This window comes from Myotis lucifugus, unplaced genomic scaffold (assembly GCF_000147115.1).
Source record: "Myotis lucifugus unplaced genomic scaffold, Myoluc2.0 scaffold_291, whole genome shotgun sequence".
In the NCBI taxonomy this organism is placed as follows: Eukaryota; Metazoa; Chordata; class Mammalia; order Chiroptera; family Vespertilionidae; genus Myotis; species Myotis lucifugus.
The window spans coordinates 443,285-458,733 of NW_005871339.1; the positions used below are offsets into that span (position 1 = coordinate 443,285).

The 15,449-nt window shown below is 57.5% G+C and overlaps 1 protein-coding gene across 6 annotated transcripts; it reads right to left on the reverse strand.

The window, feature by feature from the left end:
- Positions 1-1,205: 1,205 nt before the first annotated feature.
- CUNH21orf2 (chromosome unknown C21orf2 homolog) lies at positions 1,206-9,658 on the reverse strand. 6 transcript variants are annotated; one of them, XM_023763551.1, is made up of 8 exons: positions 9,494-9,658; positions 8,721-8,813; positions 7,502-7,520; positions 6,111-6,157; positions 4,963-5,192; positions 3,930-4,101; positions 3,178-3,268; positions 1,206-2,482 (listed from the first exon to the last, which is right to left on the reverse strand). In XM_023763551.1, exons 1-8 carry the CDS (start codon positions 9,568-9,570, stop codon positions 2,351-2,353), a joined length of 861 nt encoding a protein of 286 aa, XP_023619319.1. In that variant the 5' UTR covers positions 9,571-9,658; the 3' UTR covers positions 1,206-2,350. The 6 variants fall into 6 exon arrangements, with proteins under 6 accessions (XP_023619319.1, XP_006099976.1, XP_023619320.1 ...); XM_006099914.3 differs by lacking the exon at positions 8,721-8,813 and adding an exon at positions 8,077-8,218 and having other exon boundaries at positions 9,494-9,621; XM_023763552.1 differs by lacking the exon at positions 8,721-8,813 and adding an exon at positions 8,077-8,215 and having other exon boundaries at positions 9,494-9,619.
- Between the last annotated feature and the right edge of the window lie 5,791 nt (positions 9,659-15,449).

The following is a 15,449-nucleotide window of genomic DNA, read 5'->3' on the forward strand; positions in this document are numbered from 1 at the left end:
AGCCTCGATCCGCAGCGTGGTGCTGGCTCCGGGGGGATGAGCTGACGGTGTACCTCGGGGGGACACCGAGGTAACGCTCTGGCGGGACCTATCTCCTGAGCTCACTGCACTGTCCAGGGCTTTCCCCACAGTGGCTACCGGGGCACCTCGTCCAGGGATGCTCCGGCCTGCGCTCCTGCCCTCAGTGCCCGCAGAGGCTCAGGATGAGGGGCTGGGACCTGTGAGGTTTGGTGGGGAGGCCCTGGCCTTGGGGGCCCACAGGCCATGTGGGGGGGTCCTGGGCAGAGGTCTCCTGGTTGGGCCTGGCTCGGTGGCTCTAGGACAGCGATGGCGAACCTTTTGAGCTCGACGTGTCAGCATTTTGAAAAACCCTAACTTAACTCTGGTGCCGTGTCACATATAGAAATTTTTTGATATTTGCAACCATAGTAAAACAAAGACTTATATTTTTGATATTTACTTTATATATTTAAATGCCATTTAACAAAAAAAAATCAACCAAAAAAATGAGTTCGCGTGTCACCTCTGACACGCGTGTCATAGGTTCGCCATCACTGCTCTAGGGACCAGGTTGGGCCCTTCATCCCTCCGGCTGCCTTCATGTACTGACAGGCCTGTGAGGAGCCTCGGTCACTCCAGGGGGACAGCGGGCCTGGGGGACTGGCCCTGTGCCGGGGCCACACCATCCTCACCTCCTGGGCGCTCATTTCTGGAGCTGGGCCTCGTTCTGCTCCGCCTGCCGTGAGTGTGGGCTGTGCCCGGCAGACAAGTGACGAGCCTCCTGGGTCTCCTGTCCCACGTTAACGGGGGCTAACAGGACACGGGGTGTATGCCAAGCCTGCTGGGCTCGAAATCCCTGCTTTCAGGGTGCGGGAGTTCAGGGTGGGGGCGGCCAGGCGCCCTGTTGAAGACCAGAGGCCGTGGGTAAACGTGCTGCCCCGGGTCCAGCACGAGAGCTCCGAGGCCCCCCGAGTGGCCGGTTTGCAGGAGTGAGGCAGTGAGCTGGCACCCTCTGTTTTGGCGTGGACCGGGGGGGGGGGGGGGGGCGGGGGGGCGGTGAAGAGCGAGGGGCTGAGGGCTGAGGCGGGCAGCTCATCCCAAGTCCGATTCCAGGGTCCCCGAGTGAGAGGCACCAGGGTGTGAGGGATGCTGGTGTGAGCAGGGGACAGAGGGTGTCCATAATCAACAGAACCACACCCAGCCTGTTCCAGCCAAGGCACAGGTTTATTGGGAGCCACAGCCCACAATGACGAGAAGGCACACGTACGGGCCTGTGCCACCTTCCCAGATGACCCCGCGCACGGACCCCTTGCCTCCCACTGCTCAGAGCTCAGCCCTTGTCCCGCCACAGAGGAGGCCCCGCCTCTGCTTGGTCTCCCCAGTCCAAGTTTGGAGGTCTTCGGCGGCTTGCAAAGAGCTGGCCCCACGGTGCAGCCTCAGCAAGGAAAGCCGGGGTCTTCCAGACGCTGGCCCGTTGCGGCTGTCACGTGGCTCCTGCCTCTGGTTTGTGTGGCTCTCACACAGCTGGCAGCTCAGCTCTCAGGGATGTGGACAGCCCCACCCCAAAGGGAGGAAGAGCAGAGGGAAGAGCCTGTCTCCCTCTCCAGTCGTTTCAACAGCAGCGAGAACGGACTTGTCTCTAATGCCTGGGGCATGGGGGGCGCTGGGGTCATCCTGCTCCCCTTCCACGGAGGGGCTTCCCCAGCTTTTGGAGGCACTAGGAAGGCCCCCGGGGCTGCGGCATCACGGAAAGGCCTGCGCTCTTCCCAGAGGAAGAACACGTGTTAGATGCCGTTCCCAGAGGCCGCCCTACCCCGCCCAGCGGCTCCACCTGTGGCCGCACCTGGATGCCCAAGCAGACGCGGCAGACCTGTCCCTCCAGGCCTGTCACACAGTCTGCAAGCACCCTCTGCTGATGTGAATCTGAGGAGGGCGTCTGTCTGCAGGGAGGCCGTAATTCTGGAAGGCTCCTGAACCCCATGACCGAGTCAGAGACGGCCTGCGGGAAATGCGTGAATGCCAAGGCCATGCCTATCGTTTAGGAAACCTGCTTCCAGGCCGGGCTTCGGAAAATGTTTATTAGGGAGAAGGGCGTCCCCCACAGGAGGGCGAGGGAGCGGGGTCTGCCCAGCCAGCGCCTGACACCCTCTTGCCCTCTCCAGGTGCCACCGAAGTGAGAGCTCAGCCTTCCAGGGCGGGCTGAGGCTTCCTGCGGACCGAGCCCCAGGTGCTGGGACTCGGCCTAGGGTCCCGCAGTGGCCGTGACTGTGGCAAGCGGCCTCACCTCCTGGGTGCTCGGGAAGATGCTGGGACTTCAGCAGAAGGTCCCACAGGGCAGGTCCCTGCTGGGTCACTCCATGTCCTCCTGCAGCTCCTGTCTGTGCAGAGCCTGCAGCCTGCTGACCACGGTCTGGTGCACGGCCTCCAGCCCCTCAGTGTCCAAGTCCCGAAGCAGCAGGAGGATGGCAGTCAGGACGTTGTTCTGGGGACAGAGAGTTACTGGCTGAGGGCCACCCCCGGCAAGGCCAGGCTGCCCACACCATACGTGCCCAGAGCCCTGGCCAGCAGCACGCCACGTCATGGGGGTCGGCCTTCCATGCAACCCGCCGACACATGGGAAGGTGGAGACTTGTACAGCCTAAGGTGCCAGCTGCAGTTCTGGGGTGGCACTCACTGCCTTGGGGCCTCCCTGCACGCCATCTCCTCTCATGCTCACAGCCTGGAAGCCCAGAGTGGCTGAGTCACTGGCCCTCAGTCACACAGCTGGTTGGTGGTCGAGCAGGAATCAGAAGCGGCCAAGGGCGACTCAGTAACACGTGCTCAGACATGTGTGATGCATGTGTGTGTCAATGTATCTGTACTCGGTTTCTACCTGCATTCAAGCAGGGAAACGTTGCCATGTCTGCTATGAAAACTGGGGGGTATTTTGCACACGAGTGACTAGGTGAGCTGATTCCTCCTGTGAGATGCCCACAGGAATGGCCGTGGCTCAGCAAACCGCGCTGTGAGACTGTACGCTCAGAGGATACAAGGGCACTCTGTGGAGCCCCCACCTCCCGAGACCCGCACCTGAGCCTGGCTTTGTTCGTCCCTGGGTGTCTCCAGCCCCCGCCCCACTCCCACCACAATTCCCACACCCTGGGCAGAGGCAGCCAGCGGCCACCCCATCACACTTACCCTGTTCTTGCGGCTGCTCACAGCCTCCCTCTGTGGGAAGGAAGGAAACCGGTCCCGGGCAGGGGGCTTCAGGCCGAGCTGTCCCTGTGTGCTGGTGGGGGGTGACGACAGTGCGTGAGGGCTAAGCAGCTCAGGGACCGTTTCTGCAGAGTCAGTGCCCAGAGCCCAGAGCCCAGAGCATAGTGAGGAAGAGACGCCTAACAGTGGCTCTCCCATCCGCCAGTACAAAGCCACACGCCCACCACGTGCCATCACTTCTGGAGGGACAGCAGCACCCGACTGGAGGGGGGGAAGGTGCTCCAGCACCCATTTCTCTCGGATTCCCTGGGGCCCTGGGGTGCCTGCCCCAGGTCAAGGGTGGAGGGACTAAACACAAATGATGCGAGAGACAGCGCTTCGCCTGCTGTGCACGGAGCCTGGCAGCCCCGCTGGAAACCACCGTCTCTACAACGTCCATGACAATCAGACAACTGTCCTCAGAGGCCCCTCCGCTGCCCTGGAGGCTCCTCCAGCTGGTACTCCCTCTACCAGCTGGCCCCCAGGTGCCCACTGATCCCCTTCACCGAGCCCCACCTCCAGGCCACCCGTGAAGGGCTGGTTCCACACGTGCACTCGCTGTGCCTGGAGCGTTCTCCGGCCACGAGGGCAGGTGAGAAAGGACCACCCAGGGCACTTCGCTCCCTCCCTCCCCAGAGAAGGGAGACATGGCTGCTGGCTCTCAAGAGGGGGAACCCCGACAGACCCCTGCGCACCTCGCCTCCTCCTCGCCGTAGCTCAGCGCGTCCCCTCGGGTCTCGGCAGCGGCGTTCATGGCACTCAGGGCGTAGGACAGCTCGGGCCTGCCGTTCCCCATGCCCTCTCTGCTGGGGGCCGTGACCTCCTCTCCCTCCATCAACGCCCGGGACAGCTCCTCCTCAGTCACAGCTTCGAGGGGAAGGAGGGGGAAAGCATCAGAGCGGCCGCCTGCATGCAGGCCCCACGCCGTGGCACGCATGCAGTCTGCCTTAGAGAAGAGGTGTCTGTCTGTCCACCCCAACAGCCATGCCCAGCCCACACATGAGCTGGACACATGGCAGGTGGCCAATGACTGCTTTTGAACCTGACTTTCAGCACTTCCCAAAAGCAAATACTCATTAAGAAACCTCAAATTAAAATTTAAAAAGAAACAGCATTCACTGCATTTATTCCATTTGACTTAATTGCCCTGGAGTTTATTTATATTAAAATTGTTCATCTGGGAGAAAATAACTGCACATAAGACAAGGATGAGGAGCCAGCACACAGAGTAGGCGGACAACCCAGAAAGGGTCCAGCCCTGGGAACGGGCGGAACCGGAGGCAGAGAACAAGGCGCCCTTGGCACAGGGCAGAGGCTTGCCTGCGGGCCATGGAGATGCAGGTGAAACGCCACACCCCCAACAGGTAGAGGCCAACACCAGGTAAGCCAAAGCGGGGAGCACAGAGGCATTACCACCGTGGGTCCCGTGGGCCAGCAGTGACCCCATTCGGCCCACCCAGGCCTCACATGTATCCAGGGCACGTGGGTGAGTGTGTGGCAGCCCAGTGCGTGTCGGCAGTGGGGCAGACAAGTTGTGTGAGGTTCACCGGAGATCCTGCACTCTGCACGTGGGGCTGCACCCCCGTAATGGATCACAGGGACAAGCCCGGGGGTCCTTCTGGGAGACTCTAGAGGAGGAGGTGTCTGGGAGGTCCGGAGGGGTCAGGGTTTGGCAGAAAGGGCAGAGGAGGGAGGCCGCGCTGGGGCGCGCTCGGCGGGGACACCTACTCTGGTTGTCCAGCTTCTGCAGGTTGGGCAGGTTGCGCAGGACGGTCATGCGGTAGAGGTGGGGGTCGGCGCCGCAGCACGGGTTCTCGGCCAGCCACAGCACCCGCAGGCGCGGCAGGCCCTTCAGGTGGGAGAGCTCGCTCAGGCTGGCAATGCGGTTCCTCCGCAGGTAGAGCTCGCTCAGCTGCTGGCACCGGCTCACGGGCTCCAGGGTCGACACGCTGTTGACGCTACAGAGACAGCACCGTGAGCCTCTGTCTGATATTATCTTGTATTACAGAGAGGGAAACCGAGGCACAGGGGTCTGAACCTTGCCCAGGTGGGAGAGCGGACTGAGCCTGGGCACAGCTGTAGCCCATTCTTCGCTCATTCATCCCTCGAGAAGGCACCCACCAAGGGGCTTGGGCCAGGAATGGGTGCCGTGAGCACATGTGGGCAGCACAGGCATCCACCAGGTGACCGAGGAAGGCCCAAAGGATGAGCAGAGGGTGAGGGAGGGACAAATAGGGTGGCCAGCCCTGTGATCAGGAAGTGAAGTCACAGGAGCCTGCACGGGACCCCAGGGCCTATAGTTCCAGAACCTTTGGAACTGCCATACAGGGAGAGTCTGTCTTCCCTGTCAGGTTTACACAGGGGGACCTGCAGAAAGCTCTCCAGCATCGAGCAGCAGGGATCCCCAGCATCAGCTGCAGCCCTGGGCCCAGAGTGGGTAGGGGGGCACATCCTCCAAGCTCCCCAGCTGCCTGGAACCCCAAGGACAGAATCTGGTTCACTCAGGGTTTCCTTAGTCTGTTAAAATGCCAATGATGCAAAAAGAGGTAAGTCATCGATGACAGAGCATGTGATAGAGAAACTGGCAGAGTTCCCAGCAGTGATAGAACCGGGTCAGAAAAGGCTGGGGCGCTGGGGCTGTTGGGGGCAGATGTGGCCACCGTGAGGGTGGCTGCTCATCCCTGGGGGGCTGTACCCACTGACCTGCAGAGAGGGTGGGCAGGGACGCAAGGGGGCGGGGGGCAGAAAGGAGGGTGGAGCTCGGGCGGAGCCAAGGAGCCAGCGGCCCTCCCATATTTTCCTGGGGTTTCCGGGTCATCTAGGTTCCCCTCCTCTTTCGAGCCCCAGTGACACAGTGACAGCAGGCATTCAGGTACCTGAGGGTGATCACTTCCAGGCTGGGCATCTCCCGGCATATGGAGATCTAGGGAGGAAGAGAAAGCGCTTGCAAACGCTGCTGGCCCTGGCCTTGTGACATCACATCTAGCAGCCCAACAGATTGGAGCCACAGTCAACTCCACCTCCAGGGCCTACGTAGCGTGGCCTCCCCCTCACCTGGCACTATCTATGCAAGCGCACGTGGGCTCTGCATGCCCCCCACCCTGCAGCCTAGATAGTCCCTCAGCCTGGAGGAGAAGCATGTGCTCTCTCTCAAGCTTTCAAACAGCCTTGCCATCAAACACTGCCAGAAGCCAAGACAGAGCGGTCCTAGCTTCAGAAGCCCTCCAAGGACCTCAGGGAGCTGGACAGAGAACCTTCCTTCTTGCTGTCCCTGACCTATAGGGACAGCACTGACACCCCTTCTCACCAACACAGCTGGGCCAAGAGGGAGACAGAATTGAAAACGGGATCTCGATGGTGTTAACACTGTTGATTCAGTGGGAAAGGGCAGCAAGAGGCTCAGGCGGGTCCGTCAAGCTCCCTAACCTGTCAGGTTGTTGAGTGGTGCAGCCGCCAAGTGTCTAAGTGTCTGCCATTCACTGGGCATGAAGCCAGATGGTCCCTGACCACAGCAAGTTCACGGTCTGGTCAGGATGCTTCGTAGTGCAACGGATTTGTCTACTGCTGCAATGGTGATGGGTTTCGTGTGTGTGTGTGTGTGTGTGTGTGTGTGTGCTTTCTACTAAATATGCAGCTCTTCCGCTACTGCCTGAGGTGGAATCAGCTTTTCTGGACAGTCCAGTGACTCAGCAACATTCAAACTTTGTTTTTAAGGAAAGGCACAGTTCAAGTTACAAAAGCAGATAAGAACTGAATGACTGGCACTCAGGCTCTGCACAAGTTGAGGGCATTCATTCTGGGGTGAGAAAGAAAAGAAAAAATCTATTCACAGCTCACTTAGTTCTGGGTACTGCCCCCCACCCCCGCCCCATCTCTTCCTGCCATTGGTGGGGGAGCGTGAAGCTGGACGTGACCAAAAGCAAAAGCTGAAGTGAGGAACCTCCTCCTCGGTGACATGAAGTCCAGGAGCCCACAGAGGCCCCCAGGCCCCGGACTCCACCCTAGGTCAGAGCAGACTGCACTGGGATCTGCTCCCTCTTCTGTGAGACCCTCAAGGACGTGTCTAAAGCAAATGTTTACAGGAATTTAAAACAAACTCGGGTGCTAGAGGATGTTATTTTTACTAGTGGTTCTGCCTTACAACAACTGCTAAATGAACAAAGCACCCGACGACGGCCTGAACTGAATGGTGCAGGTCTGCAGCTTAACAGTTCCCTTGTGGAAGAGGCTACAACTCTGGGATCAGGGATCAGCATTAAATACTTACATCTGTGAGGCGGCTGCCCCTGGGGAAAGAAGAGATATATGTACGTTAATTTTGTTCAAGGTTAATTAAAAAATTAGAAATAACTCCAAAAATTAACAATAAATGCTATGGAATATAATGAACAACACAAACTGATGAACAATAACAGATCCAGGGACAGAGAAGCATCGATCAGACTGTCAAACCTCAGAGGGAAGATAGGGGAGGGTGGGGGTAAGGGAGAGAGATCAACCGAAGGACTTGTATGCATGCACATAAGCCCAACCAATGGACACAGACAACAGAGGGGTAATGGGGGGATTAGGACACATATGTAATACCTTAATCAATAAAGAAATTTAAAAAAATAATAAAAAGCAAAAAAACAAAAAAAAACAATAAATGCTTACAAATTTTAAGATCCTATGATTTCAATGACAGAGGAAAAGCTTGCCCAGACAACTGACAAAGGTGTCAAAACTCTTTCATGGCAGATTATCAACAAAACCACAGGGTATAGGCTTGGTGCCTGAGGGCGGCATCTCAGACTGAAGAGCAATGGAGGCTGTTCCACTTGCAGGACACAAGACACTCACTCTCAAGGCTGTGGCAGCAGGATCATGTCCCTCACGATGTAAATGAACGAGGGAGTCTTCATAAGAGGCCAAGTTCAAAGGCTAAACATGCAACTCATGAAACACTTTAGAAAGCCCGAATTAGAGTTGCTGTTTCTCCCTGCTGAGAGAAAAGTATGACCAGCCCATGCAGAACAAAGTCATGCATTATTGAAAAGGAAGGACGGGACCTTGTGGCCAAAGTAGCACATGTGCGAGGGCAAGAAGAGCTTTTTACTGAACAAGCAGAGCGCCTACACTGCGGTCAATATTCGGGCACCAGCGGGAGGAAGGTCTGCTCTTGGCTGAGCTCCCTACTCCCACCTGAACTGTCCAGTTCACAGTCACGTGTGAAGCCTCCCTCCGAGTCCCCGGTGAACACCTGTACCTCCTTCAGGAGTTCATGAAGCGCTTCTGGTCCTGCCTTGGCCCAGTCAGACCACCCTCCCTTGGAGCCTGCACTGACCCCACATCACCTGTATCATCACCTCCCAGACAGCGAGTCACCTGGGGACAGCTCCTCTCCCTGAGGACTCAGTTACAGAAAGGACTGCTATATCATTGCTGAAGAGTCTCAATTCTCTTACTTTCTCCTAGAAATGGCTTCAATCACCTTAATCTCCCACCTTGTTAGTAGACTTGGTTCCCAATGACTGGCAATGTCAGAAACCAGACCGTCCACAGAGGAACCAGTTGTCCCTCTAGCAGCGGTTCTCAACCTGTGGGTCGCGACCATCGGAAAACACATATATAGCATATCAGATATTTACATTACGATTCATAACAGTAGCAAAATTACAGTTATGAAGTAGCAACGAAAATAATTTTATGGTTGGGGGTCACCACAACATGAGGAACCGTATTAAAGGGTCGCGGCATTAGGAAGGTTGAGAACCACTGCCTATGGAGAAGCCCCATAACAGTCCTCCAGGTAATCCCAATTGTTTCCGGCAAGGATAGCAGGTTTGGAGCCTGGGTCTGAAACACCGCCGCGGGGAAGGGTGGGGTGTGTGGGTGTGAGAATTCTGGAATGACCTTAGCCAATGCCACCTGAGCTTGTACCAGCACCTCCCAGAGGCTGTGGGCTCTTGGGAGTCGGAAGGCCAGTCTGGGACAGGAGGCTGAAGGCTGGAGGCGCCCTCCTCCTCCAACCGGCTCCTCAAGAGGCCCTTCTGGGCCCCGCCCCACAGCGGAGCTGTCGGCTGGGAGCCCCATCTCACGGCGCAGGTGCCAAGCGGGGAAGCCCCAACCCAGGGCGGAGGTGCCAGGCGGAGTGCCCCATTCTAGGGCGGAGGTGCCGAACGGGAGGCCCCAATCCCAGGGAGGGGGTGGCAGACAGGGGTCCCCACTCCAGGGCAGGGGTTGGGCAGCGGGGAGGCCCCCGGCTTCCGGGCCTCACCAGCAGTTGAGCTTTTTCACGCTATGCAGCTCCGAGGCCTTGGCCCGGGACAGAACCATCTGGCGCGTTAGCTTCATGGCGATGGGTCGCCGGGACCCCAACCACCAGCCCGGCCCTGGACCTGCCCGCTATCCCGGAGGATTTGGCTCCGCCGCGGCGCGTCTCCAGGGGGCGGGGCCCGCGTCGTCAGGGGCGTGTCCTTCGAGTCCATTGGCCTCCCGGTGAGGGGGCGGGGCCGCGCCAGCGCAGTGGAGCCGTCTTCTCCCGCCCCTCGGGCCCAGCGCTCGGTCCTGCGCAGGCGCGGCGTGGGAACGCGGGCCCCTGACGTCATTTTGCGGCGACCCTCCCTCAGCCCGGAGTCCCCTGCCCCGAGCCCCAGCCCTCAGCTCCAGTCCCAGCCCCGAGCACTAGACGCGATGCTCTTAACTCTCCTGAATTACAACAATTTGTCCTGTTGAAATAAGGAATGCAGAACAGTCCTAGGGTGTGTTGATTTCCTTTCTCCCTCCCTTTCGGCATTTAAGGAAATGAGGTGGGTGCCAAAGACGTGGGGCCAGCCCTAGCAGAAACCTCACAAGTACTTAAACCTTTTAGAAATTCAAGGTTACCTGGGCTGCAAGTTACATTAAGACAGGCTTTTGGGATCTCAGATGAATTAGGGATGACAAGACCAAACCCTGAGACCTCTTTCCCACTAGGTCCTTCTCCTGGCTTTGGCCTGCCAGTCAGAGCTTTAAAACAGACACTGGCTTTAGTCTTGGCTTCCTGGGGACCTGCCCCAGGTATCTGTAGGAGGGGATGGCTCTTGTAAGCCTGCAGTCACAGGGAGCCAAGGTTTTGGTGGTGGCCTGCAGGGGCCCTGAGGGTCCAGCACAGGGAGGAAATGGTCCAGGTTGTTAACGTAAAAAAACCATTGAAACCCGTAAAGAATTTTTGTGAGTTTATTTGAGCCAAACTGTCGACATATGCCGGGAAGCAGAACCTCAATGAATTGAGATAATGCTCCGGAGAATGGCGGGGTTACATTTGTATTTATACATTGCAATCAAAGGAGGGACATAGGTGAGTTACATGAAATTCATTGGTGATAGATTAAGGAGGAGGGATAAAGCAAAGGGGGGGGGGACCCCTGGGATTGGATAAAAAGTAAAATGATGGACACATACTTAGGTGGGTACAGGAACAATTAAATGATAAATGAAAGAATCTGCGGCATCTGTCCTGGGCCCAGACACCTGCCCCAGGGGCTCCATAAAAGGGGAAGTCACAAGTTACCCAGACATCCCAAGGATATGTTATCATAGATGCAAAAAGACAGATGGGCTCAGTTGACCTTATCAGTGAAGATACTGGCCTAGGACGTAACTGCCCACCATAACTGCTTTTTGTTAAAGTTGAATTTCAGACCATCCTTTGTGGTTACTTTAGGTCTCCGAGTACAAAACTGCCATGCAGGCCTCTCCTGAGCTTGTCAGGTCAGCATGTGGCCCCTTTCGTCCACAAAGTATATGATGGCCCGGAGGCTGGAGAATGAGGAAGGATGCCGTGCTCAGGTGGGGATGAGTGGTTGTTGGGTCAGTGTAAGTTTTTGGAGAATAGGGCATCTCAGAGCAGTGTGTTCCAAGTTCTTACCTGGCAAGCAGGCAGAGAACCATCTGACTAACGAGGCTTGAGCTAAGAAAAGTACTGACACTGGGCTCGGCCGCACATAGAGTGGCGGGAAGCCTCTGGCAGGCCCAGGCTGTATGAGCTTGCAGAGGGTCTCTGGCTGTCCCAACTGGGAAACCACACCAAGTGACAGGGACAAAGCAGGGGCTGCCAGGAACTGTGGAGAGCAGGCTGGGCCAGGAGGTGGTGCAGAAGCATCCAGAGAGACTGTTCCAGGTACAGATAAGGAAGCTGCTGGCCGACGGAAGGAAGCAAGCATGTGCAGGAGTTGGTTCTGGGGGAGGCCGAGCAGGCATGTGACAGGGTGTCGGATGTTGCGTTGTGACAGATGCCATTGAGTTGGCAGCTGATGAGAAAAAGGCTTTAGGGTTGTTGGTCCCAGGCTTGCCCCCCCCCCCCCCGCCCCTCCTTCTACATGGGACTGGTGTGGGCCAGGCAAAGGGACCAGTCAGGTTTGGGGCAAGCCATTCCAGGGAGGGCTTTGGCCTGGGCCCAACTCTCTAACCTTGCCCATTATGAAAAGTGGCATCTGCCCCCTGTTCCTTGGCAGTGCCCAAAGGGGTAGGCCTCCCTGGGAGAGGACTGTGCCTGGAGGGTTTTGTGTAGGTGATGGGGGTGAGGGAGAGGGGTGTGGAGACCCCATAGGTCTGCTCAGAGTGGGTCACGGACTCGAATTCAGGGTATGTGATTTTCCAGCACAGAGGAATCACCAGGCAGCAGGGACCACTTCCTCTGAGTCCGGGTGGCCTGGGCATCTGGCAGGACACATCTGCTCCTCTTCTTGGCTGAAGCTGGGGCCGGACTCCTGTCAGGCCTCCTCACAGAGGGGAGAAGGAAGACACAGAATTGCTCACGTGGGCTGGTCGAGAAGGTGGCTGGGTGTGAATTAGTTGGAGGTCCTGGTGACTCAGGTGGCTTGATCTAGCGTCTCAGTCTTCATTATCAGGCTGGGCCTCTGTCCACCCTGACCCCTCCAATGGCCACACCCAGGTTCTCCACACCCTCCATCCAGGCCGTATTCTAACAGCGAGTCCAGCAGAAAGAATGCTTTCTCCCAGTGAGTCAGGTGGAAGTTTGGGGATTGGCCTGGCTTGGGTCCCATGTCACCTAGAACCTGTGGCTGTGGCAGGCTGTGCAGTGCCCGACTGCTGACCTGAGAGGGGAGAGATCTCGAGGAACATCCAGGAAGAAGGGGAAACCATGGCTGTTTCTGGGCCTAGTGGCCCTGGGAAAGGTGAGCACCACGCCCTTTCCTCGAGTCCGCTACTCAAACTGTGTTACTCCAGTGACTTTCCTCTCCCAGTGGTCACTCTGGTGGCCCCATTCACAGAATTCCCACATGGACGGTGCTCTGGGGTTGTCACTGTGGCCCTCATGGTCTCTGCTCTCTTTCTTAAAAAAAAAAAAAAGAAGTAATTTGGCATCTCTAAAGGCCATGCTGTCTGAGTCCAGTTCTAATCCAGCCGAGTCATGAGCTTCATTTCTGCCCACGCCAGGTGCCCACACCTGCCTGGCTCCCCCAAGCCTCCCAACCAGCATTTCCTGTGCGTATACCTATTGCGGCTCCTCCTTACTGGCTCTTTGAAGACTTTGGGACCATGGAGACGGAAGACTCTTCCTGTTGCCAGATGGCCTGCAGGGTTCTGGGCCGCTGTGCAGTTTTGGTGATGGTGCTGCTCCAGCAGGGGTGACATGGACCCCGGGAAGGGGCCTGCTCTCCTCTCTGCTGCCCGAGGGCATGCCCTCTGCCAATCACCTGTAGGAGCACGAAGGCAGGCCCCTGTGGCTCAGTGTGCACAGCTCCGCCTGCATGGTGGGACACAGCCTGGAGCTGCTGAGGTGAGAACTCTGCTCTCTGCAGGTGGGCGGGTCCAGCACTCCCAGGGGTTACAGTTGGGGGGGCGGGGTGTTGCTAGCGGTCACACCAAGGGTGCTGGTGCCGGGAGAGGGCTCCACTTGGGCCCAGCTGGCAAAGCTGTTCTGACCACACAATGCTTCCCCACCCCCACCTTGGCCCAGGCCCTGCCCTGGGCCTCCTGTTTGCTCCATCCACACACCCCACCCCCATCCCAGGTGACCTAGTTCAGGCCACAGCATCTCATCTTTCCAGCTGTACAGGTGGGCTATCGGTGACTGTATCACGAACTGCCTCAGACTTAGCAGCTCAGGGCAATGGCCATTTATCATCTCAGTTTCCGAGGGTTGGGAGTCTGGGAGCACTGGGCTCGGTGGCCTGGCTCGGGGCCTTCCGTGAAGTCAAGCTGGGGGCTGGGCTGCCGTCTTTGACGCCCTGAGTGGGGTCTTCCAAGTGGGGTCTTTACTTTCACCACAGGGTCTCCCAGAGTGAGTGAGGAGGTAGGTAGGGGAGGGGCAGAGAGAGGGCGGGTCCCCTTGGTGGTCCCTGGGCAAGTTCTTTAGTTTCCCGGAGCCACAGCTCTCTCACAACAACAGGGGATGAGATTCCCTGCCACATCGGGTCTTGACTGCAGACATGGGGAGCTTAGCATGGCACCTGGCAGGGAGGGTGTGAGCGGTGACCTCCTCCAGGGACCTTGGGGCTGGTGCTGAGAGGTCAGGAAGGACAGCGGACTGTCGACAGGCTCACACCTGCATCCAGACCCGGAACAGACGTTTAGAAGAGAAGAGTGACCTGCACTTACTGATTTGATTAAGTGTCCTGAGAGATTACACAGGTGAGGGGTCATTTCCAGCTCCATGGTCATCACTGTTGCTATGGAAACATGCCCCCCATTAGAGCAGGCATGCAGCAAGGAGAGTGTCCCCAGTAGCTACACCAGTGCCTGCAGTCTCTACACCACCCCTCTTCCCCCCTGTGCAGCGCCGTGGCTCTGTTCACTTTTGCATTTCACAGGAAGTCTTTGGTGATAAGATGGTTCTGGAGTGCAAGTGACCTGTTGACTTTAGAGATGAAGAAAAACGATGGTGTCCCCAGCACGAAGCCCACTTTTCTCTGGTGCTCTCTCTCACTAGACCAGGAGTCAGCAAACCAGCCCACAGGCCAGCACCAGCCATTGCCTGTGTTTGTAAATAAAGTGTTATCGGCACACCACCATCCCCATCCACGTTTTGCTAATGGCTGCAGTGGCAGAGTTGAGTACAGAGACCGTGGATCGGCAAAGCCTGAAATATTTACCATCCGGCCTCGTGCGGGAAAGTCTGCAGCTGCGGCTCTAGCTCTGGGCGCTGGCTCCCGCCCCGCGCCCTCCCGCCTTCTGCTCTGTTCCTGTGTATTATTCATAGCCAGACCATGTTGATGCCACACGGTCAGATTGCCATCCTGCTCCCTGATTGCGGTTTCCCTCCGGCTGCCAGAGCAAGAGGCTTTTTATCTTGGGCAAGATGTTCCTGTTGCGAACAAGCCCTCTGCTTGGCACTGCCTTTATCTGAACTCGAAACAACCCTCAATCAAGACCAGTACATGCTGTGTTCCCGCTTTACAGTCACGCTTTTTATTTTTATGGGAAGGATGTTCCATAATTGCTCTTGCAGTGGTATGTGGCAGACGGCACGGGGCCTTCTTGTGCAACGTGTGGTTTTTCAGTAAGGAAGGAGCCACTCGGGGACAACGTGGGCACAGATGTTTTGTCAGAAGCCTGTTTCCTGAACTACTTCACCTTAAGCGAGGTTCCCACGGGGGCCTGGGGTAGTTGGGGAAAAAGGCTGTGTGCCTGCCCATCACACAGCTCTGCCGTTACCGCTGTCCCGTGGAATATTAACAGCCCAGCGTGCTTCGGTCAATGAGATGGCCCCCCAGCGAAGGTGAATTGGATGAGGGTCTGGACACAGCTGCTAACACCCAGCTGCCGACACGGGCAGGTCTCAAACCCCTCGCCGAGCTGTGGCGGTGGTCGCAAGCTTTCTCCTGCAGCAGGCAACCTCCTGGTGCTAACTGGTTGCCTGGCTCTGAGAATGCAGCAGTGATGGGAGGAGGGCTGTGCCCTGCAGTGTGTGGTCCAGCAGAGGAGAGCCACCGCGTCCCCAGTCACACCTGCTGCTGCCTGCTCTACTCCGCGGTGCTCCCAAAGTGTGTGAATAAACCATCAAGTGCTGCCCTGTACACGGGGCTCTGGTGGGTTCGGGCACCTTCCCCACCGCTGCTGGAGACCTCCTGTGGCGGGATAGTGAGATAGGGGACATCTGCCGGCCCGTGGACCCGTGGCTCCTTTCTGGGGACGCAGGGGCAGGTGGAGGGTAGGGGCGTTCCAGAGGGCGCTCTGGGCAGGAGTCTGGGCACTGCGGTCAGTGAACCTCAGGGGAGGAAATGAGG